At 35.7% G+C, this 26,541-nt stretch overlaps 1 protein-coding gene and 1 long non-coding RNA gene across 22 annotated transcripts in view; both read left to right on the top strand.

Moving 5' to 3' along the window:
• CDH18 (cadherin 18) overlaps window positions 1–26,541 on the top strand; it is a 1,124,701-nt gene that overhangs the window by 1,065,227 nt on the left and 32,933 nt on the right. For all 21 annotated transcript variants that reach the window (XM_078004402.1, XM_015139758.3, XM_028849356.2 and 18 more), the window contains one exon: window positions 4,894–5,015. In XM_078004402.1, the coding sequence (XP_077860528.1) occupies window positions 4,894–5,015 (122 nt within the window). The remainder of the gene's footprint in view (window positions 1–4,893; window positions 5,016–26,541) is intronic.
• Window positions 18,967–25,052, top strand: LOC144341307 (uncharacterized). Its single transcript, XR_013418161.1, has 3 exons — window positions 18,967–20,277; window positions 20,404–21,649; window positions 24,536–25,052. It is a non-coding gene; the product is annotated as an uncharacterized LOC144341307 (long non-coding RNA).

The following is a 26,541-nucleotide window of genomic DNA, read 5'->3' as shown; positions in this document are numbered from 1 at the left end:
GCAGTGGTGCGGTCATGGCTCACTGCAAGCTCCACCTCCCCGGTTCACGCCATTCTCCTGCCTCAGCCTCCCGAGTAGCTGGGACTACAGGCTCCCGCCACCACACCCGGCTAATTTTTTTGTGTGTTTAGTAGAGAAGGGGTTTCACCGTGTTAGCGAGGATGGTCCCGATCTCCTGACCTCATCATCCGCCCACCTCGGCCTCCCAAAGTGTTAGGATTACAGGCGTAAGCCACCGCGTCTGGCCAGGAAAATTTATTATAATTAGATTGCACACCCAGAAAAAGAAAGAATAAACTTATAATCCATTTTGTTAGTAAGTTTCTAAGCAGCTTTAAAAATATGATTGTAATTATAAGTGCAAAAGACAGCATAACAGTTCATCACAAGATAAATCCTGTATACTCTATAAAGATGAAAGAAAAGTTCACAGGCATTATAGACAAGTAGCCTAAGATAGATAAAACATGTTCAAACTGAATTATTACAAAAAGTGGAAAATAAATGTTATATTTGGTAGATTGTTATATAATTGAGTGGGCCAATTGTGACATTTTCACAAGAATAGAATACAATTTTTCATTTACTTTTTAATCAATAAAATTTCTTACATTATCTCAATGTAATTACTTTCAAGTAGCGGTAAATTACTTTGACTTTGTAGTTCTGGTTAATGGAACAAAGTGTTCATTCCTAACAGCAAAGGCACAGCTTTAATTTTAAAGCTTCTAACTCATGTGACTCTCAGATAATAATATTAATGATATATAAGGAATTGATGGAGGATTTATAGGCAACTGGAACAAAATAATGTATTGAAAAGAGTCAAGATTCATTTTAAATAATTCACTTCAATTTAGAATTTGTATGATAACTATGTAATAAATGAGAGCACTTATTGTAAACGTACAAAAGTTGAATAAATATGTGGGGTAAATCTTGTGTGATATGTTTCTAAATGCTTTGTAATTTTTGAAATATTTCTACACATATGTTATGCTCCTTCCTATGAAATAAGTGACCTTAAACAGATAGAGTTAGTTAAATTTTCTATCACATAAAATTCACAGAATGCTTTATTTAAAAACTTTTTAAGTGGATACCGTAAAGAGATATTTGAGGAGTAATTTATTATATATGATATACATCTTTCATATAAATTATAGCAAATTATTTTGAATACAATATTTGATTTTTTTACTGATATTTAAATAATATAGAAAAAAAAGAGAAAAAGAGGCATATTATTGGCACCAGCATGTACCAGGCATTGTGAGAGTTTTACATATAAATTATTGTTTAAGTAGATGTAATAATATTATAAAGTAGTTTATAATATGTATTAATTGATTTAGCTCACTTTTTCTACCTAAAACTTAAATATGACTTTCATATGCAAGATTTTACAATGGAAAACCTACTCTCATTTCAAATCAAACAAGTACACTTAAGTGGAAATTTGTTTTCATTTAAGCACCTGTTTGCAAAACTTATTGTTATATATTTATTAAAGAAAATAATGGAAACTTATTTGTTAACAAGCAGAACATTAACCAAGCATGTTAAAATGTTCCAGCATCAGTCCACAGAAAGTATTCAAAAGAATGAGCATAATTTTAGTTATACGTTTTCCTATAAGGAAATCTTTTCATAGAACTCTCAATCAGACAGACCAAAAATACAATTTATAAACCATCTTTATTCTCATGGGCATTTATGAAACTTAGATAGCAATAAATGTGGTTATTTAAGTTCATATTCCCTGTAAATTGTTATAATAGTAGATAAGGCTTTTCATTTTGAGTGAATTTTCATAATGAAAGCAATAAAAGCATATTTTTAGGAAAATAATCTACAATATTACACTAACCTATTCATATATTTGACAAATATTTTTAATACTAATTTTAGAATATGAATAATCAAATTAGAAATCTACCAAATTCTCTAGTAGGCATATACTAATAGACATGATTTAGATTGTTTAGTGGCACATATTTAAATAATAATGGCTTTGGTCTAGAAGTAAATTGAACAATTAAGTCATGATATTTAAGAAAAGAATAGTATTTGTTTTTTCCATTCAATTTCGGTAAGTGGGAAATCTGGAAGAATGACATATTTTGTTGTCCTGTGTTCTCTAGAGACCATCATAGTGTTATGCACACATCGGTCTTTCCAAAAGTAATCACTGGATAAAAATTATTGTTTCTCAAGTTATAAAAGATCTTCTAGGTATTGTAGCATACCGCTTCCACTTGCACTGGAATAGCACTTTCTCTGTATCGCTATCTCTAGAGGGTGCACTCTGATGACATGAGTCCTTATTATATTAATGTTGCATAAAGCACAGATGATTTTTATATAGCATAGTTTGTGCTGGAAATTGCATGCATGTATTTTGGCTTTGTTTCTATTTTAGTATTCAGAAATTATTAAAATGTACATTCTTTTTCCCAGTCTCAGTATTATAAAGTTGACATAGTTACCGTTAATTGTTTCTCAAAAACACAACTTGGCAAGTCAAATAACTCTTATTATAGACTTACAGGTTAAATAATTAAGGTACATCAATAAATAGCAAATAACTTTTTGAAGTTCTGCTCCTGAAGAGTGCTGAGAATATGATTTATATTTAAGTTTGTATGATTTCAATGTATTTTATTTACTCTGCTGTCAAAAGAATATGAAAATTGTTTTCTAGAAACAAAGCATAAAATCAAAAATTATAATAACAATAATATAAATAGTGTTTTAAGACCTTAGAGAATTATCCAGTTTTAGCCTTAGCAAAATGTTTGTAAATCCCATGAAGAGATTTATATTTTATAGGTAGAGTGATTGACATTCAAAGGATAAAATACTAGCCCAAGGACACAAGAAATAATATATAGAGACCCATGGGTACTTTTCAGTTCACAAATATAGAAATATCTCATATCATAAAAGACCAGAATGCTGCAAGAAGGCTGCAAGAAGGCTGCGAGTGGCTATAAAGTGATAGTGAGTTTTCACCCCTAATTATCTGAAATCACAGCCACATTTTTATACATCATCCTACTTTTAGTAACAGACAGCAGTTATTGAATTTGCGCCAGAAATTACTTTAAATTTACTCTAAGCTTTTGGTTTTCAAAACTGCTATGGTTGCCCCTGACAGGGCAGGCAGTGTCATGAGTCACATGCTCAATAAGATAAGATGTTTCCTACAGGACGTAGAATGGTAGTAGGTATACAGACAAAACTGATATTAGCCTGATCCCAAATGTTATGCTTTTAATCATTGTTACAGAATAGTGATTGTACATTAGGGCTGTAAAGTAATATTGAGTCATAATGGAAAGAGTCTATTTTGAAGTAGAATAATTCAGATTCCTGTGCCCAAGTGTGGAATGCCTAAGAACGCGTTCCAGTTCCAGGGGAAAGCTGCACCAAGGCAGAGGTAGACAGTGAGAGGTGACCGCTGATAGCAGTCAGAGCGATTATGTATATGCTTTTTCATCCTTCCTTTAATTCGCTAACTTGTGAATAACTTTTATTTTATCTTTATAAAAATTTCCTTCTTTTCTGTACCTCTTCTGTCTTTTATTGTTGAGCTAAACAAATATTCCTGGTACAAAATTGATCAAGAATGATCAAGAACAACGCAGTAGAGTGTGTTTAGTATGATTCTGTTTAGGCGGATGACACTTCATATGTGTCCTGAGTGGCAGTGTCGAGTATTGGTTCCAAAGTTTCACAAGCAAAATAAATAAATAAATAAATAAATAAAAATTTTGAAATATTTCCTCTTTCTTATATCTTCTAGGGAAAAATGTGTAGACTGTAATTACCTGTTTAAGTAAAAAATCAGGGACACATTTTTTTTCATTCTTCACAAAAATTAACTTTTCACAGAAGAATTTATTTTCTCTAGTTATTTTAATACAGTGCTACTTAGATTTTCTATTTGCATTAGAGCTACTTAAGATACTTTTTAAACCATATCTTTTCTTACCATCGTAATAACTTCTCTATAAGTATTTATTCCCTTTTTTCTAATATTGTTATATCTTTTTAACTAGTCTTATTATTAATGTATTAGTATGTTGTTATAATTTAAATTTGAATTGTTTCAGAGAATGGCAGATACATTAGCAGAGAGAAAGCCAGACAGAGAGATTTAATTTGTTCATTATATATTCTGAATCTCTAGCTTTGACTTGTAAAATAAACCAGACATTTACGTTTTTGTTACATCTCAGAATTAATAAACCCACTGAAAAAATGAAAAGACTTGGTTTAAGATGGATTTGCAAGTATTGAATATATTTTGATATCTCCCAGAGTTACATGTCAATTTCATGTGTGAATCTCATACTAAATTTTGACTTCAATTACTCTTTATTTTCCTCAAGTATGACTCAACATCACACACTACATATATCCTACCATAAGAAAATGATCCTTTGTGTAAATAAATTTATTTTTTGTTTTCTTTGAGTTTAGTTAGATTTGAACATTAGACTTTTTTAAAGATTATGTGATCATTTTTTTACCAGCTGCTGTGTTTTTCTTCGATTAATGATGAAACCAATTGTTCATCCTGTAGACTCTGACAGCATACAATGAATTCTGACAACTTTCTCCCACTCGAGTTCCTGATAACATGTAATTTCCTTGATATGACAAAATATCATTTTGGCATTCATGTCATGCCATGGTGTTCATTTTTCATTTTCCTGTAAGTTAATGAGTTCTAGCAAAGAGCACCTTCATAAAGTTGCCGTTTGCCAAAAGTCCTGCTGCAGCATATGGAACCAGTGACAAGCTGCAGTATTAAAGAGATTTGTTTTAAACCGAGCCTCTAAAGTGTGCATCGAAATACTAAATACATTCCTGTGTATTTTGCAGATAATCCTGATTTGCTGAGCCATGTCACAGTGGGTATTAGAGTTCTGGATGTCAACGACAATCCACCCGAACTTGCCAGGGAATATGATATTGTTGTCTGTGAAAATTCTAAGCCTGGCCAGGTAAGTTAATTGTTTCCTTCCTCCTCATTTGAATGGAATAAATGCAAGCGGCTTTATTTTTATTATTCTTAGGTATAATCCCCCAAAGCCCACAGTGTAATTTTGTACTCAGTGAAACTAATTTCATAAAGCTTTATTTTAAGTACCAAATAATTTTTGGAGAATCATAGTAATTGAATTTTCTTTGGATCCGAATGTAACTCAGAAAAATGAATTCATTCATGAATGCTGCACAAATTATACCAATAAAATGATATTGAATGCTTTATGTCCAACTCTACTTTAAATGAGGAGGAAATAGCAAATGTTTTCCTCTTAATGAGGCTGATGGATTTGATTGTGTCAGAGGGATAGCTCTGTCTATTTTGGAGGATCTGCAGGAGTGACACAGGAACGATGATTGAGTGATGCTGATACTAAATGATGATTCAATTTTAAAAACATGAAGAGTGTATATGTAGTAATAAGGTGGTGAGAGTGAAGATGGATCTGGAACATGGGGCAAGAGGCTGGATGTTGTGTGGCATCTAGTTAAAGAAGCAAGGCAATTTGGAAGTCTGGTTGCCTATAGCAAATAGAGCAAGTAGGAGGCTGAAAGGGGTTGTGTATTTGTTTTTCTGCTGTATAAGCAATTACACAAAATCCACAACTTGAAACAAAATGCATTTATTATCTCACAGTTTAGGTCAGAAATTTGTGCATGGCTTAGCTGGGTCTTTGCAGAGGTCTCGCAAGACTCTAATCAAGGTGTCTGCTAGGGCTGTTTTCTCGCCCGAGGCTTGGGGATCTCTTCCAAGTTCATAGGGCTGTTGGGAGCATTCAGTTTCTCTCTGATACAGACCTGAAAAAGTCAAGACTTTCCTTTACTCCTCAAGGCTGCCCATATCTCTGAGATACCACCAGCAGTTGCTTGCCATTTGGACCTCCCCAATATGTCCAGTTATTTCATCAAGCAAATAAGAGGAGCAAGCCTGCAGGGAAAACAGCCTCGTATAATGTAATGTAATCAAGTGAGTGACACATCAACACATTTGCCATATTCTGTTTGTCAGAACCAAGACACAGGTCATACCCACACTGAAGGGGGAGGGATTACAGAAAGGCGTGCATTCCAGGAGCAGCACCTTAAAATCTATCTGCTTTGGATGAATCCAGAAGTGGAAAGGGTATAGGTCAAAATATACCCTTTCTGAGTCGAAAGTACTCTATTATTATCTGTAGTGAACAAGAATGAGTATCCCTTCCCAAATGATGCCAAGTCATTTTGAAACTTGCGCTGAAATTATACTCCTGAGAAGCATCTTTTATTGTATTTGTGTATGAAGGACAATCAGTGAGGCTTGCTAAAGTAATCATTACCTATTTATTTTTAATACTGTCAGGGAAAAATATATGTATATCTGAATGGCTGGCTTTGTAACATAAAGCTTTTTTCATGTTCACTGTTGTTAAAATAAAAAAAAAACTCTAGACATAATACATTTAAAAGGGTTTATTTAAGCAAAGAATGAATAACAAATTGGGCTACACTCAGAATCAGAAGAAGTTTAAAGAACTCCATCCAGCATCGTGAGCGACAGGCTTTCAAAGACTGAACACAGAAGCCAAGTAGAGAAATGACCTGATTGGCTACAGCTAGGTGTTTGCTTTATTTGGGCCTAAAGTGACCAGTTGGCTGTCTTGTAATTGCCTGAAACCCAGCTATTTTTTACTAAAATTATATTCCTAAGTTAGGTTTCTTTTAGTTGACATAATGTGTTAGAGTTCTCTAGAAAGACAGAACTAATAGGATAGATGCATATATGAAAGGGAGTTTATTAAGGAGTATTGACTCACACACCATCATAAGGTGAAGTCCCGTAGTAGGCCGTGTGCAAGCTAAGGAGCAAGAAAGCCAGTCTGATTCCCTAAACCTCAGTATTAGGGAAGCCAACAGTGCAGCTTTCAGCCTGTAGCCAAAGGACTGAGATCCCCTGGCAAACCACTGGTGTTAAGTCCAAGAATCCAAATGCTGAAGAGCGTGGAGTCCGATGTTCCAGGTCAGGAAGCATCCAGCACGGGAAAAAGATGAAGGCCGGAAGACTCAACAAGTCTGCTCTTCCATCTTCTGCCTGTTTTATTCTAGCCTGTCTGGCAGCTGATTAGGTTGTGCCCACCCAGATTGAGGGTGGATCTGCCTCTCCTAGTCCACTGACTCGAATGTTAATCTCCTTTGGTAACACCGTCACAGACCCCCGAGGAACAATACTTTGCATCCTTCAGTCCAATCAAATTGACACTCAATATTAACCATCAAACAAATCTAGGTAGCAGTTTGTTACACAAAAGCTAAAAATACAGTGATAGTCTCAGGCTGATATGGCCTTCTACTTAATTAATTCAACATTTCCCATGAGAAAATTATAAATATGAATGAGGACAAAGTAAAGTTATATTTGAAAGCATTGTATGGTTTATATAATTTATTCACTTAAAATATTAAGATTATTATTTTATATGCTTAAGTATTTTACTATGCAATGATTTTAAAACCAGTAAGTAATTTTATAGTATAAATACATTATTAAATATTTATCAAATTTTCTTTCAATTCTATTAAAAATGGATGCATACATCCTAACATAATGTTCTTGAAATACATTATAAAAGCACAGTTGATGAAAAAAATGTTAAATATTCTAATGGAAAATTTAAATTTAAGAAAATACAGTATCTCAATTGTTGGTAATAACAGCAACTTAGACATAGTGGAAGAGAAAATAATGGAATTGGAAAATTTAAATTTAAGAAAATACAGTAGCTCAATTGTTGGTAATAACAGCAACTTAGACATAGTGCAAGAGAAAATAAGGGAACTGGAAAGTAGGTCAGAATAAAAAAGCCATGTTGAAGCATGAAAAGATAAAGAAAATATAAATAAGAATATGAGAGACATATGGGACTTGCAAGTCTAATATACAAGTTATTCAATTCTCAGAGGCATATGAGAGAAAGAATGGGACTGAAAAAATATTTAAGATGATTATAGCTGAAAGTTATTCCAAATTGATGGAAATATCAAGTCAAACACTCAATAAACTTAAGAGAAACAAAACCACCAAGCATACCGCCTACAAAGCTAAATTTACCTCAGTGCATGAAAGTAAAACTTTAGCAAATTAAAAGCAGCAAGAGAAAAAAAGATATGATACCACTATCAAAGTCACAGGACCTAAGATGAGGCAAAGCATTCTTTGACTTGACACCAAAAGCATGAGTCATAAAAGGAAACAGTGATAAATTGAATTTCATCAAAATTTAAAAGTTTTGCTCTTAAAATCTGTTAAGATGATAAAAAGACAAACTACAGAGTTTCTACTTTTAGTCCTATAGTTTGTTTTTATAAAAAGGTTTCAAAACTCAACAATAAAATCTGAAGATAAAATTCAATTTGAAAATGGGCAAAATACAAGAACAGACATTTACTGGCAAGGACATAGAAAGAGCCAACCAGCGTATGCAAAGGTATTCCACATCTTTTTAAAAATTTATTTCTATTTACATTGGGTAAATAGAAATTAAAACTACAATGTGATATCACTACAGGCCTATCATAAAAGCTAAACTTTGTGGTAAATTGTGGAGAAATTAGGTCATTTCTGCATCATTGGTGAACGTGTAAAATGGCACTGCTACCCGGGAACATATTTTGACAGTTTCATAAAAAATTAAATTTGGAATTACCATAAAATTCAGAACTATATTCTTGGGCATTTCCCACAGAGATATGAAATTTTATGTTTCTACAACAAATGTACAAAATTATTTATAGCAGTTTCATTTCTAATAAATCCAGACTGGAACCAACACAGACATCCTTCAATAGATGAATGATTAAGCAAACTGTGATAAATTCATAGCATGAAATACGGTTCAGCAAAGAAAAGGAATGAATAATTAATACATGCCATAACCTGGATGAATCTCTAGAAAATTGTTCTGAGTGAATAAAAGAGCCAATGTCCAAAGTTTCCATAAAGTATAATTTCATTGAAATAGCATTTTTACCATAACAAAATTAGAAATAGAGAACAGGTTATTAGTTGCCAGAGGTTGGGTCCAAAGGTAAAGATGAAGAGGAGTGGGTGTGGCCATAACATGGCAGCAGGAGATATCCTTATGGTGATGGAAATGCTCATATGTTCTTCTTATCAATGTCAATATCTTGGTTGTGACATTGTTTTGCAAGATGTTACCTGTGGGAGAAAGTAGGTAAAGGTATATAAGATCTCTCAGTATTATTTCTTACAATTACCTATAAATCTTCGATTACCTCAAAGTAGAAGTTTTAATTACAAATTTTTAAAAATACCTTCAAAAGGACAATAATAAATCAGATTTTCATGAAGAAAAATTAAAGCTGGAAAACAATAAAAGGATAACCCCCAAGAGCTACTAGAAAATAACTGACAGTCGTATATTATTTTTCTACCAAATATATTCCTCAAAAGTAAAGTCAAATAAAGCTCATATTTAGGCAAACAAAAATGTGAACATTATTTAGCATAAGTCAGAAACACCATTAAAGCTTTTCTTGAGTAAAAACGAAAATAACTCTATTGGCAAGACACATTAAAAAACAAAGCAGAACTAAATGATTAATAACTAAGCAATCAAAGGTTTCTAGGGTTTAAAATATAGAGAGTATACATGGTCTAAGAAATCATAAAAAAGGAAAGAGATAAGGGAAGTTAAAATATTTTAAATTCCTAACCTGTGAGGAAATTGATAATCTATTAATTTATAATAAAATCTGTAAGTTGAAAATTTATTTTGTAATTTATAAATTAACCAATCAAATTAGTAAAAGAACATGTAACTAACAAGCTGATAGAAATTGGAATTTTAAAAAATACTTAATCCCAAAGAGGGCAAAGTTTAAAGCTCTAATTCCTGATTTTAATTATGTTTATAAAATATTCATTAACATTAGAATAACTCAATTACTTGAAAAATTACTGTGTATGGTTTTCTATATGTCACAGTACAAATATTTTTTTAAGTATTTCACATAGGATGTATGTTCAAGGATTCTAGAATGACACATTTCCAAGCTAAACGTAAATTCTAACAAAATATGAAGATTATAACTAATGTAATAGTGCCAAAATAATCCTGAAATTTCCATGAAGTTTGTAAAACTCAAAGTTAGAATGACAGTTTTTCATATTTGCTGTAGAAATATAGTTTCATCTCATTACACAAACAAGGACAATAAAGATTTTATTAATATTTGAATGGGTAATGTTAGTGGAACTTCATAAAACAAAACATGAGACAAAAATTTATATAGAACAAGTGGAAATACCATGAACAAATGTAAAATATATAAAGTGTGTTTCAGTGTTTATGTTAAAATAAAAACACTTAAATACTCAAATTAAATGGTGCCTGTTATCAGAATAGACTTAAAAGTCAATTGGGTGTTGCTTATAAGAGATGTATTATAAATATAAGAGAGAAAAAAGTTGAAAGAAAAAATACAGGAAATTATACACACAGTTCTAATGGAAACTTTATCAATATCCCTATGCAATTATACATACACATAAAAATTATCAAAGGGAAAACATTACATGTAAAAAGGCAAACTTCATTATGATAAACATAGTCTGTACACTGGGTAGAAGTAGCAATTTTAAATGTATATATACTTGTCAATCCTGCCTCTAAATAAGCAAATCAAACTATTTTTGAATTGAGAGATTTTACACACTTTTCCAAGTAACTGAAAGAATATTCACATAAAATTTGAGTAATATTAAAAATTAAACATTACGGTTATAAAAATTTACTGATGGACAAATATGCCAACTTCAGATGATGCATTCTTTCAAAATTTGCACAAAATATTGACCAAAATTATACTGTCTGCTGGGACACAACACAAGATTTAATAATGTACAAAATCGACCTCATTTTTCTTTATTACAATAAGTATAGCTAGATGATAATTAAAAGCTATTTCTTAAAAAATCATATTGCAAATAAAGGAATGTATTTCTAAGTAACCTAAGACCTGCCAAGATGGCCAAATAGGAACAGATCAGTTCTGCAGCTCCCAGCATGACTGATGCAGAAGGTGGGTGATTTCCACATTTCCAACTGAGGTACCTGGTTCATCTCATTGGGACTAGTCAGACGGCCCACGGAGTGTGAGCCAAAGCAGGACGGGGTATTGTCTCACCCAGGAAGTGCAAGGGGTTGGGGGTTTTCCCTTTTCTAGCCAAAGGAAGCCGTGACAGACTGTACCAGGAAAATCGGGACATCCCCGCCTTAATACTGTGCTTTTCCAATGGTCTTAGCAAATGGCACACCAGGAGATTATATCCTGCACCTGGCTCAGTGGGTCCCATGCCCACAGAGCCTTACTCACAGCTAGTGCAGCAGTCTGGCAGCCTGATGGTGGAGGGGTGTCCACCATTGATGAGTCTTCAGGAGGTAAACAAAGCCCCCCCGAAGCTCGAACTGAGTGGAGCCCACTGCAGCTCAAAAAAGTCTACCTGCCTCTATAGATTCCACCTCTGGGGGCAGGGCATAGCTGAACAAAAGGCAGCAGAAACTACTGCAGACTTAAATGTCCCTGTCCGATAGCTCTGAAGAGAGCAATGGTTCTCCCTGCGCAATGTCCGAACTCTGAGAACGGACAGACTGCCTCCTCAAGTGAGTCCCTGACCCCTGTGTAGCCTAACTGGGAGACACCTCCTAGTAGGGGCCAACTAACACCTCATACAGCTGGGTGCCCCTCTGACACGAAGCTTCCAGAGGAAGGATCAGGCAGCAATATTTACTGTTCTGCAATATTTGCTGTTCTACAGCCTCTACTGGTGATACCGAGGCAAACAGGGTCGAGAGTAGACCTCCAGCAAGCTCCAACAGACCTGCAGCTGAGGGACCTTACTGTTAGAAGGAAAACTAACAAACAGAAAGGAGTAGCATCAACATCAACAAAAAGGATATCCACACCGAAACCCTATCTGTAGGTTACCATCATCAAAGAACAAAGGTATATAAAAATCACAAAGATCAGGAGAAACCAGAGCAGAAAAACTGAAAATTCTAAAAACCAGAGTATCTCTTCTCCTCCAAAGGATCGCAGCTCCTCGCCAGCAATGGCACAAACCTGGACGGAGAATGAATTTCATGAATTGACAGAAGCAGGCTTCAGAAGGTTGGTAATAACAAACTTCTCTGAGCCAAAGGAGGATGTTCAAACCCATCGCAAGGAAGCTAAAACCTTGAAAAAAGATTAGACAAATGACTAACTAGAATAAACAGTGTAGAGAAGACCTTAAATGACCTGATGGAGCTGAAAACCATGGCACAAAAACCATGTGATGCATACACAAGCTTCAGTAGCCGATTCAATCAAGTGGAAGAAAGGGTATCAGTGATTGAAGATCAAATGAATGAAATGAAGTGAGAAGAGAAGTTTAGAGAAAAAAATGTAAAAAGAAATGAACAAAGCCTCCAAGAAATATGGGACTATGTGAAAAGACCAAATCTACGTTTGATTGGTATACCTGAAAGTGATAGGGAGAATGGAACTAAGTGGAAAACACACTTCAGGATATTATCCAGGAGAACTTCTCCAACCTAGCAAGGCAGGGCAACATTCAAATTCAGGAAATACAGAGAACGCCACAAAGATACTCCTCGAGAAGAGCAACCCCAAGACACATAATTGTCAGTTTCACCAAGGTTGAAATGAAGGAAAAAATGTTAAGGGCAACCAGGGAAAAAGGTAAGGTTACCCACAAAGGGAAGCCCTTTAGACTAACAGCGGATCTCTCGGCAGAAACTCTACAAGCTACAAGAGAGTGGGACCAATATTCAACATTCTTAAAGGAAAAGAATTTCAATCCAGAATTTCATATCCAGCCAAACTAAGTTTCATAAGTGAAGGAGAAATAAAATCCTTTACAGACAAGCAAATGCTGAGAGATTTTGTGACCACCAGGCCTGCCTTACAAGAGCTCCTGAAGGAAGCACTAAACAACCTGTACTAGCCACTGCAAAAACATGCCAAATTGTAAAGACCATGGATGCCAGGAAGAAATTACATAAACTAAGGGGAAAATAACCAGCTAACATCATAAAGACAGGATCAAATTCACACATAACAATATTAACCTTAAATGTAAATGGGCTAAATTCCCCAATTAAAAGACATAGACTGCTAAATTGGATAAAGAGTCAAGATTCATGAGTGTGCTGCATACAGGAGACCCATCTCATGTGCAGAGACACACATAGGCTCAAAATAAAGGCACGGAGGAACATCTACCAACAAACGGAAAGCAAAAAAAAGCAGAGGTTGCAATCCTAGTCTCGGATAAAAGAGACTTTAAAGCAACAAAGTTCAAAAGAGACAAAGAAAGCCATTACATAATGGTAAAGGGATCAATGCAACAAGAAGATCTAACTATGCAAAATATATATGCACCCAATACAGGAGCACTCAGATTCAAAAAGCAAGTCCTTAGAGACCTACAAAGAGACTTAAACTCCCACACAACAATAATGGGAGACTTTAACACCCCACTGTCAATATTAGATCAATGAGACAGAAGGTTAACAAGGATATTCAGGACTTGAACTCAGCTCTGCACCAAGCAAATCTAATAAACATCTACAGAACTCTCCACCCCAAATCAACAGAACATAAATTCTTCAACACCACAATGTACTTATTCCAAAATTGACCACATAGTTGAAAGTAAAGCACCCTCAGCAAATGTAAAAGAAAAGAAATCACAACAAACTGTCTCTCAGACCAGAGTGCAATCACATTAGAACTCAAGATTAAGAAACTCACTTAAAACCGCACAACTACATTGAAACTGAACAACCTGCTCCTGAATGACTACTGGGTGTAAACAACGAAATGAAGGCAGAAATAAAGATGTCCTTTGAAACCAATGAGAACAAAGACACAACGTACCATAATCTCTGGGACACCTTTAAGGCAGTGTGTAGAGGGAATTTATAGCACTAAACACCCACAAGAGAAAGCAGGAAAGATCTAAAATCAACACCCTAACATCACAATGAAAAGAACTAGAGAAGCAAGAGCAAACAAATTCAAAAGCTAGCAGAAGGGAAGAAATAACTAAGATCAGAGCAGAACTGAAGGAGATAGAGATGCAAAAAACCCTGGATTCAGAAATTCACTGAATCCAGGAGATTTTTTTTTTAAAGATCAGCAAAATTGTTAGACCACTAGCAAGACTAATAAAGAAGAAAAGAGAGAAGAATCAAATAGACACAATAAAAAATGATAAAAGGGATATCACCACCAATACCACAGAAATACAAACTACTATCAGAGAATACTATAAACACCTCTATGCAAATAAACTAGAAAATCTAGAAGAAATGGATACATTCCTGCACACATATACCCTCCAAAGACTAAACCAGGAAGATGCTGAATCCCTGAATAGACCAATAACAAGCTCTGAAATTGAGGCAATAATTAATAGCCTACTAACAAAAAAAGTCCAGGACCAGATGGATTCACAGCCAAATTCTACCAGAGGTAGAAACAGGAGCTGGTACCATTCCTTCTGAAACTATTACAATCAATAGAAAAAGAGGGAATCCTCCCTAACTCATTTTATGAGGCCAACAGCATCCTGATACCAAAGCCTGGCAGAGCCACAACAAAAATAGAGAATTTTAGAACAATATCCCTGATGAACATCAATGCAAAAATCCTCAATAAAATGCTGGCAAACCGAATCCAGCAGCACATCAAAAACGTTATCCACCAAGATCAAGTTGGCTTCATCCCTGGGATGCAAGGCTGGTTCAACATACGCAAATCAATAAATGTAATCCATCACATAAACAGAACCAAAGACAAAAACCACATGATTATCTCAATAGATGCAGAAAAGGCCTTTGACAAAATTCAACAGCCCTTCATGCTAAAAACTATCAATAAACTAGGTATTGATGGAATGTATCTCAAAATAACAAGAGCTATTTATGACAAACCCACAGCCAATATCATACTGAATGGGCAAAAACTGGAAGCATTCCCTTTGAAAACTGGCACAAGACAGGGATGCCCTCTCTCACCACTCCTGTTCAACATAGTGTTGGAAGTTCTGGCCAGAGGGTAATCAGGCAAGAGAAAAAAATAAAGGATATTTAATTAGGAAAAGAGGAAGTCAAATTGTCCCTGTTTGCAGATGACATGACTGTATATTTAGAAAACCCCATCGTCTCAGCCCAAAATCTTTTTAAGCTGATAAACAACTTCAGCAAATCCTCAGGATACAAAATCAATGTGCAAAAATAAAAAGCATTCCTATACACCAATAATAGACCAACAGAGGGCCAAATCATGAGTGAACTCCCATTCACAATTGCTACAAAGTGAATAAAATACCTAGGAATCCAACTTACAAGGGATGTGAAGGACCTCTTCAGGGAGAACTACAAACCACTGCTCAATGAAATAAAAGAGGATACAAACAAATGGAAGAACATTCCATGCTCATGCTCATGGATAGGCAGAATCAATATCACAAAAATGGCCATAGTGCCCATGGTAATTTATAGATTCAATGCCATCCCCATCAAGCTACTGATGACTTTCTTCAAAGAATTGGAGAAACCTACTTTAAAGTTCATATGAAACCAAAGAAGAACCCTCATTGCCAAGACAATCCTAATCAAAAAGAACAAAGCTGGAGGCATCATGCTACCTGACTTCAAACTATTCTACAAGGCTACAGTAACCAAAAGAGCATGGTACTGGTACCAAACCAGAGATATAGACCAATGAAACAGAACAGATGACTCAGAAATGACACCACACATCTACGACCATCTGATTTTTGGCAAACCTGGCAAAAACAATAAATGGGGAAAGGATTCTCTGTTTAATAAATGGTGCTGGGAAAACTGGGTAGCCATATGTAGAAAGCTGAAACTGGATCCCTTCCTTACACCTTATAGAATGACTAATTCAAGATGGATTAAAGATTTGAATGTTAGCCCTAAAACCATAAAAACCCTAGAAGAAAACCTGGGCAATACCATTCATAACATAGGCATGGGCAAGGACTTCATGACTAAAACACCAAAAACAATGGCAACAAAAGCCAAAATAGACAAATGAGATCTAATTAAACTAAAAAGCTTCTGCACAGCAAAATAAACTACCATCAGAGTGAATAGGCAACCTACAGAATGGGAGAAAATTTTTGCAATCTACTCATCTGACAAAGGACTAATATCTAGAATCTACAAAGGACTTAAACAAATTTACAAGAAAAAAACAAACAACCCCATCAAAAAGGGGCAAAAAGCCAGGCACAGTGGCTCACGCCTGTAATCCCAGCACTTTGGGAGGCCAAGGTGGGTGAATCACGATGTCAGGAGATCGAGACCATCCTGGCTAATATGGTGAAACCCCATCTCTACTAAAAAGCAAAAAAAAAAAAAAAATACAGATAATTAACTGGGCATGGTGGTGGGCACCTGTAGTCCCAGTTACTTTGGTGGCTGAGGCAGGAGAATAGCGTGAACCCAGGAGGTGGAGTTTGCAGTGAGCCGAGATTGTGCCACTGCACTCCAGCCTCGGTGACAGAGCGAGACTGTCTCAAAAAAAAAAAAAAAGGGAGGGGGCAAAGGATATGAAGAGACATTTATGCAGCCAATAGACACATGAAAAATACTCATCATCTCTGCTCGTCAAAGAAATGCAAATCAAAACCACAATGAGATACCATCTCACACCAGTTAGAATGGCGATCATTAAAAATTCAGAAAACAACAGGTGTTGGAGAGAACGTGGAGAAATAGGAACCCTTTTACACTGTTGACGGAAGTATAAACGAATTCAACCATTGTGGAAGACAGTGTGGCAATTCCTCAAGGATCTAGAACTAGAAATACCATTTGACCCAGTGGTCCCATTACTGGGTATATACCCAAAGGATTATAAATTGTGTTACTGTAAATACTTATGCACATGTATGTTTATTGTGGCACTGTTCAAAATAGCAAAGACTTGGAACCAACCCAAATGATATTATTGATAGACTGGATTAAGAAAATGTGGAACATATACACAATGGAATACTATGCAGCCATAACAAAAGATGCCTTCATGTCCTTTGTACGGACATGGATAAAGCTGGAAACTGTCATTCTGAGCAAACTATCGCAAGGAAAGAAAACCAAATACTGCATGTTCTCACTCATAGGTGGGAACTGGACAATGAGAACCCTTGGACACAGGGTGGGGAACATCACACACTGGGGCCTGTCATGGGGTCGGGGGATGGGAGAGGGATAGCATTAGGAGAAATATCTAATGTAAATGATGAATTAATGAGTGCAGCAAACCAACATGGCACATGTATACATATGTAATAAACCTGCACGTTGTACATATGTACCCTAGAACTTGAAGTATAATAAAACGAAAACAAAAGCAAAATACATATTGCAAATAAAGGAATGCATTTCTAAGTAAACAAAGATTCCATGAAGAAAAACAAACTTAAATGAAAAGACTAGTTACATGAAATGATAATGTAAATAAGTCCATATCAAAATTTCTAGAAACGGTTCAGCCATAACTAATGGGAAATTTATAACTTTAAATGCATATAATAAGATAAAATAATGCAAATTGAAAGCCTAAGCATCATTCTTAAGAAGTTAGAAAAATAAGTCAATTTAATCAAAATGAAAGAGAATAACAATTTATGAGATGAATGTAATGAAATGAATCAAAAGAAAACATTCAAAAGTTCACAGCTTAGTTATTTGAAAAGACAGACAAGTCTGTCTTGTCTGTTAATCTGTTAAAGACAAAAAGAGAAATAGAACAAATGAAGAATATTGGGAAAAAATCAAGAGGTGATAACTATAGATCCTACAGATATCAAAAGCCAATTGTGTATTACAATGTCATATTTTACTAAAATTTGAAAGTTTAGACATAATGCATATATATTTAGAAAAGTAAAGTTTGTCAAAGCTGACACAAGAATAGATTTAGCTGGGCTTGGTGGCTCATGCCTATAATCCCAGCTACTTGGGAGGCTTAAGTGGGAGGATCCCTTGAGCCCTGGAGGTCAAGTCTGCAGCGAGCTGTGATCATGCCACTGCACTCCAGCCTGGGTGACAAAGTGAGACTTCATCTCAAAAATAATAATAATAATGATAATAATAATAATAATAAAAAGAATAAGGACTGAGCCTGATTAAGGTTGTATTTATTAAATTCATCAAATATATAAATAAAAACCTTTCCTTTCCACAAATAAATTCTCTTCTCATGGCTTTAATGGTGAATTCTACTAAAAATTTTTAAAAGATCATGAGAATAATTGTAAAAGGCATTCAAGAGTTCAGAAAAAGGGTGGTAGGACCATTTTTTTACACATTTTGTGATGCCAGCATAGCCTTAACATCAAAAGGTAAAAGTGGAATTATAGCTATTCTCTCCACAATCATAGATATAATAAATGTCATAAATAAAATATTTGTAAACCATGTAAAGCAAAAAAGAATAGTATTTTAAAATGAGACGATGAAAAATAAAAACCTACCTAATCAGGAGAATCCAAAGCATTTGTGAAAATTCAACACCCATTAATAACAGCAACAACAGTGACAATGCTGCTATAAACGGGTAGAATTTTTTAATGAAATTAGCAAATTTGCTAAATAACAGGTCAACGTAAACATGTTATTTGGACTTCTCATACCGCAAACAATTAGAAAATTAACTTGAAACAGTAGACCATTTTCCATCACATTAAAAATAAGATGCCTAAAAATAAATGTTACCCTTGTTAGCACTCAACTACTTTCTCTCTAGAAGGCAACTCTTAAAACTTAGGTCCTTTGCCTCAGTGAATCTTTATTCCCATGATTTTTTTTTTTTTTTTTTTTTTTTTTTTTTTTTTGGAGACAGAGTTTCCCTCTTGTTACCCAGGCTGGAGTGCAGTGGCGTGATCTCTGCTCACCACAACCTCCATATCCTGGGTTCAAGCAATTCTCCTGCCTCAGCCTCCCAAGTAGCTGGGATTACAGGCATGCACCACCACACCTGGCTAATTTTGTATTTTTGGTAGAGACGGGGTTTCTCCATGTTGGTCAGGCTGGTCATGAACTCCCAACCTCAGCTGATCCACCTGCCTCGGCCTGCCAAAGTGCTGGGATTACAGGCGTGAGCCACCACACCCGGCTATTTCCATGATGTTTAGATTACTCAGAGATCTAAAATTGGTAAATTAAAAATGTCATTTGAAATATGATGTAAATAACCAAGCATGGGCTTATGTTTGCATCAGACATTGTTTTCTAACTAATTATAATTTCAAACATTCATTTAAATAAGCATGTAAATTTTATTTTTAAATTTCAAGATCATTTCAAAGCTTTAAGGTTAAAGTATATTCTCATAATGTGACACAACAATGGTTGCTAGTCCAATGCTACCTATGTAGTCTGCTGCAAATCTGGGCCAATAACACCCAGCCCTTGCTCTTGGCTCAATTGATACTTATTTTCTCTGTATGTGAACATCTGCTCCCAAATTTAAAACTCTGGTCTCAGTTTTCTGGCCTATGACCTTGAATTTTTCTGTTGACCTCTGATATTTTCCGCCACTTTCTCATGAGATAGGTTCACTTATCCATTCTCCCTAGGACATGCTCCCTTCTTAATGTGACATTGCTGTTATGGGTCCTCTGTTTTACCTCCTGCATTGACTGCAAAAGCTCTACAGAATGTTTAAGAAATGATATTATTCGACATTAACAGGTGCTTTCTTCATCTCCAAAATAAAGACAAATGTCAGAATTTCAGGGCCCTTCCAAGACTGAAATTATATAAATTTAGGACTAAATAAGTTTCAAACTCCTTTAAATATGAGTTACCTTATTCTATGCATGAGTTATCTTATTCTATGCATATCTTATTCTGTCCTCTAAATATGATTTACCTTATTCTGTGCATTCAGTTACCTTATTCTTATTCTATTTGATACTTTTTGGAGAGGGATGTATCTCTGACAACTTGCTTTTTCTTTGGTAAGTCTCATTAACTATTTATTTACATAGTATTTCTCCTTTCTTTATGTATTTGTTACTTATTTTCATAAGTGTATTAGTTCAGTTTCATACTGCTATAAAGGACTTCCAGAGACTGGGTAATTTATAAAGGAAAGAGGACTTCTGGAGACTGGGTAATTTATAAAGGAAAGATGAACTCACAGAGCATCGTGACTGGGGAGTCCTTAGGAAACTTATTTGTTACTTATTTTCAAAAGTGTATTAGTTCATTTTCATACTGCTATAAAGGACTACCTGAGACTGGGTAATTTATAAAGGAAAGATGAACTCACAGTTCATCATGACTGGGGACACCTTAGGAAACCTACACTCATGGCGGAAGGCAAAGGGGGAGCAAGGCAGCTTCTTCACAAGCCAACAAGAAGGAGAAGTGCTGAGTGATGGGGAAAGAGCCTCTTATAAAACCATCAAATCTCCTTGGAACTCACTCACCATCACAGAAACAGCGTGAGGGAAACCATCCCCATGATTCAATTACCTCCACCTAATCTCTCCCTTGATATATGGGGATTATAAATCAAGATGAGATTTGGGTGGTGACACAAAGCCTAACCATATCATTCTACCCTGGCCCCTCTCAAATCTAATGTCTCTTTCACATTTCAAAACCAATCATGCCTTCCCAACAGTGCCCCAGAGTTATAATTCATTCCAGCATTAGCCCAAAAGTCCAAGTCCAAAGTCTTATCTAAGACAAGGCAAGTCCCTTCTGCCTATGAGCCTGTAAAATCAAAAGCAAGTTAGTCAATTTCTAGGTACCATGGGTCTACAGGCATTGGGTAAATACACCCATTCCAAATAGGAGAAATTGGCCAAAAGGAAGGGGCTACAGGCCCCTGGCATGTCCAAAATCTAGCAGTGCAGTCAAATGTTAAAGCTCCAAAATGATCTCCCTTTACTCCATGTCTCACATGCAGGTCACGCTGATGCAAGAGGTGGCCTCCCACAGCCTTAGGCAGCTCAGCTCCAGTGGCTTTGCAGGGTACAGCCCTTTTCCTGGCTGCTTTAAAGGGCTGGCATTGAGTGCAGCATTTCCAGGCACACAGTGTAAGCTGTTGGTGGATCTACCATTCTGGGGTCTGAATAACGGTGGCCCTCTTCTCACAGCTCCACTAGGCAGTGCCCCACTGGGGACTCTGCTGTGGGGGCTCCAACCCCAAATTTCCCCTCCACACTGCCCTAGTAGCCATTCTCCTTAAGGGCTCCAGCCCTGCAGCAGACTTCTGCTGGACATCCCGGCATTCCCTTAGATCCTCTGAAATCTAAGTGGAGGCTCCCAAACTTCAATTCTTGGCTTCTGAGCACTTGCAAGCCCAATACCACATGTAAGCCACGAAGGCTTGGGGCTTGCACTCTCTGAAGCAATGGCCTGAGCTGTGTATTGGCCCCTTTTAGCTGTGGCTTGGATGCAGGGCACCAAGTCCTGCACAAAGCAGCAGGGTCCTGGGCTGGCCCACAAAACCAGTTTTTCTTCCTCGGCCTCTAGTTTCCTGATGGGAGGGGTTGCCGTGAAGACCTCTGACATGCCCTGGAGACATTTTCTCCATTGTCTTGGTGATTAACATACAGCTCCTTGATACTTATGCAACTTTCTGCAGCCAGCTTGAATTTCTCCTCAGAAAATGGGTTGTTCTTTTTTATTGCATTGTCAGGCTTCAAATTTTCCAAACTTTTATGCTCTGCTTCCCTTTAAAACATAAGTTCTGAATTTAAACCATCCCTTTGAAATGCATAAAACTGAATGATTTTAAGAGCACCCGGGTTATATCTTGAACACTTTGCTATTAAAAATTTCTTCCACTAGATACCCTAAATCATCTCTCTCAACTTCAAAGTTTCACAGATCCCTAGAGCAGGGGCAAAATGCCACCAGTCTCTTTGCTAAAGCATAGCAAGAGTCACTTTTATTCCAGTTTCCAACAGGTTCCTCTTCTCCATCCTTAGCCTGGACTTCATTTTCCATATCACCATCCACATTTTCGTCAAAGCCATTCAACAAGTCTCTAGAAAGTTCCAAACCTTCCCACATCTTTCTGTCTTCTAAGCCCTCCAAACTGTTCCAATCTCTCCCTCTTATCCAGTTCCAAAGTCAATTCCACATTTTTTGGTATGTTTATATCTGTGCCCCACGCTCCATGGTACCAATTTACTGTATTAGTCTGTTTTCATACTGCTATAAAGAACTGCTTGAGACATGGTAATGTATAAAGGAAAGAGGTTTAATTGACTCACAGTTCAGCATGGCTAGGGAGGCCTTAGGAAACTTAAAATCATGGGTGAAAGTCAAGGGGAAGCAAGGCACCTTCTTCACAATCCTGCAGGAAAGAGAAGTGCTGAGGGATGGGGGATGAGCTGCTTATGAAACTATCAGATTGGCCAGGTGTGTTGGCTCATGCCTGTAATCCCAGCACTTTGGAAGGCTAAGTCAGGCAGATCACCTGAGGTCAGGAGTTCAGCCTGCCCAACATGGCGAAACCCCATCTCTTTAAAAATACAGAAAATTAGCCAGGCATGGTGGCGGGTACCTGTAATTCCAGCTACTTGGGAGGCTGAGGCAGGAGAATCACCTGAACCTAGGAGGTGTAGGTCGTAGTGAGCTGAGATCGCACCACTGCACTCCAGCCTAGGCAACAAGAGCAAAACTCAATCTCAAAAAACAAAACAAAACAAACAACAACAAAAAAAAAACACCATCAGATCTCCTGAGAACTCACTATCAGGAGAACAGCATGGGGGAAAGCCCCCTCATGATCCAGTTACCTCTACCTGGTGTCTCCCTTGACATGTGGGGATTATGGGATTATGAGGATTATAATTCAACATGATTTTAGTGGGGACACAAAACCTAACCATATCAAAAAGATAATTACTACACTTGGCATTTGATGTTACTACACTTCTTATATTTTGATTAAGTTTTGTTAGTTGATTATGTGGTTACACCTTTTTGCACTTCAAAACACTATACATTTAGCTACCATTGTTGCCTTTACCATTGAACGATTTTAGATGAGATCGTAAGATAACTGAACTTATTATGCTGTTGCTTGTGTATTTGTTTTCACCTCTTCCACCAAAATAAATTTAAGCTTTAATTGATGGAAGAAAAGATTGTTTGAAAGTGTAGCTTGTGGCACTCACATTTAGACAAATCATTACCAGTGTATGTGCTCTACTTGTGTGATTAACCCATTACAGAGTGAAATGGCCCAAATCTGTATTCTTTAGTGTCATAGTGTTTGACTTCTTTAACCATATATTGAAAGCACTTTTGAAGAAATCTGATGCATTCTGATGCAGAGTTGGAATAAGAAGCTCTATTTAAACAACAATTGGCGAAATCAGTTTTCTGAAGTGTATTTGTATTGCCAGGCTGTGTGACAGTTCCTCTTTCAATGACAATTGCTTTTAGAATTACGGGTATTTCTATTATGAATGCTGCACATCTAAACGTATCAGAATGTAGCTATGGCAAAGAGATTGGCTTTTTATGAAAGTTTAATCCCCATGTAACAGCAGAGTTCAGGCAAATTGTGATACTAATGTAAACTGCAACAATATAGTTCTCTAAGTTAATATATTTTCCTGTTCTGAAAAAAAAAAAAAATCTTTTAAGTACATTGCCTGAGAAAAATATTAAAAAGAAAGGCATGCATGCATGAAATTTGAAGACAGTTCCCAAAGTAGAATGAATTAAGAAAAAATTAGATATGCCTAAAGTAGAAACACTGAAAAAATAAAGGGAATCTATTCTATTTTATGCATATTAAATTTCCTCTGTATTCCTTCTTTCATTGTAAATAAACGTACAAAAATAACACATAAAAGAAATTTTATTGCATAACATTATATGCTTCCACCACATACAATTATTAACCATATAACGTTGCATGAAAAAATTAACTAGGTCAATAGAGATTCTTTACTGTCAAACATCAAGCTCATTTAAATAACAAAAGTTGATGTTATCAAATAAATGTATGCAGATACTATTAAAGATTATATTATGAAGCAGATGCATTGATTAAACAGGATACTATGTCTTTTTAAAAAAATTCTTTTTGATTGAGAGGTTACATGGGCCTTTTTTTTTTTTTTTTTCTGAGAAGGAATCTTGCTCTGTTGCCCAGGCCGGAGTGCAGTGGCGCGATCTCAGCTCACTGCAAGCTCCACCTCCCAGGTTCACACCATTCTCCTGCCTCAGCCTCCCGAGTAGCTGGGACTACAGGTGCCCACCACCACACCCAGCTAATTTTTGTATTTTTAGTAGAGACGGAGTTTCACCATGTTAGCCAGACTGGTCTCCATCTCCTGACGTCGTGATCTACCCGCCTTGGCCTCCCAAAGTGCTGGGATTGATTGGGCCTCTAGTGTATGCATTACTCAAATAGTGAACATTGTGCTCAACAGGTTATTTTTCAGCCCTCTCCCCTTCCCACTCTCTGCCCTTTTGGAGTCCCTGTTGTCTATTATTTTCATCTTTCTGTTCATTCGTCCCCATTGTTTAGCTTCCATTTATAAGTGAGAACATGTGGTATTTGTTTTTCCATTTCTGAGTTAAGAACATTCTTGGCTGGGTACAGTGGCTCATACCTGTAATCCCAGTATTTTGGGAGGCCAAGGTGGGCAGATTACTTGAGGCCAGGGGTTCTAGACCAGTCTGGCCAACATGGCAAAACCCTGTTTCCACCAAAAATACAAAAATTAGTTGGGCATGGTGGCTCACACCTATAATCCCAATTACTCGGTGGCTGAGACACGAGAATCACTTGAACCCAGGAGGTGAAGGTTACAGTGAGCTGAGATTGAGAGACTGAGCTTCTGGTACCCCAGCCTGGGTTACAGAGTGAGTCTCTGCCAAAAAAAAAAAAAAAAAGAAAGAAAGAAGGAAAGACAGAAAGAAAGAAACTAACTTCTTTTTAAAATGTAAATGCTTAAGCCAAGCAAGTTCATTTGCCAAATCTAACATTAAGGTATTAGATTAGAAAAATTTTATATATTTGTGATACTCACTTTTCCCTAATAAAGTACTCTAGTATTAACAGACAATTGAAAGTATATTTTTAAAAGTGGATACATTTATTTGTAGATATCAAAAATACTCCCTGGCAATTATTTATAAATAGCAACTGTCTATTTTTCTTTTAACCTTTGCTTTTGTAATGTAGACTAAATTTGTAATATCATTTATTTGATATCTTTCAAAATAAATAAACATTCTATGCACTAATTAGATCATGTATATATGATAAATAACATTTGTGTTCTATTAGAAGACACAGGAATCAAAAAAGATTGTTAGGGATTTTACATTACTAAAGCAATTGGACAAAGAGATAGCAAGGTAACACAGTGGCTATAAATCACAATTTTGACAAACGGATAGAAAATATTGATGATGGAAACCTGGCAATTATCTAGATATCTGCCAGAAGTTTATAACTTCTAAAAATCATAAATATGTTAACTTCTCAAGTATTTTTTCTAAAGAAAGTCTAAGGTAACAATGAATGAAACCTAATGAAAGAGATAAGGTGATTTGTAAAACAGAAAAATTGAATATACCAATACAGAGCACAGACCAAGCAAATATTACAGAATTTTGGACAAAGTCAGACTAACGTTCTAGGTTTTGGCAACATTTTTTTTCAGAAATATGATTAATAAAAATTTAAGCTTAGATACATTATCAACAATTCTATAAGAGTTCCAGATGATTGGGACATTGTTAAACAAAACATGATAATCAAATCCTCATTTTTTATGTAGAGACGAGGAGTTTCTCTCTTAAAAAAACACAATTGTCATATGTGAGCTTTCTGTTCAATTTGCATTTAAAATCATCTGTAAAAAAGTGAAAAAAATGCCTTACAAACACAATAGAATATGAATTATATCAGAGTTTAACAGATATAGCAAGCTCATATTTGTAAAAACATTAAGAAATAATTAAAATGATTTATATACTAACTTTGAAATGAATAATAAAGAAAACAATAATCCCACAGCAGTGATAACAGAAACCATAAACTAGCTCAGTTAACTCACATGAAATGTTCTTCACCAACCTACTCCAAATTTCTAATATTGGATAAAAAATAAACTTGCAAATATATCAGTATGTTATAAGGTATGGTGGAGAAAATAGGGTCACTCCCTGGAGAATCACTAAAATTCAAGAGCAAGGAGACAGGATATTTGTTTTATAAAAAAGGGGGAAAAGGTGAGGTAACATTATATATTTGTATGTATGGGAGGAAGTGATGGAGTATGTGATGCCTGCTTAAATACTTAACCCTTAAAAAACTTAAAATATTGACATTTTATTTCAATTTTATATTAAGTAACTAATGTGTAGCCATTGTAGGTATGTTCCT

Source organism: Macaca mulatta, chromosome 6 (assembly GCF_049350105.2).
Source record: "Macaca mulatta isolate MMU2019108-1 chromosome 6, T2T-MMU8v2.0, whole genome shotgun sequence".
NCBI lineage: Eukaryota > Metazoa > Chordata > Mammalia > Primates > Cercopithecidae > Macaca > Macaca mulatta.
The sequence above is the reverse complement of the archived record's forward strand: the minus strand, read 5'-3'. Positions and strand labels throughout refer to the sequence as shown.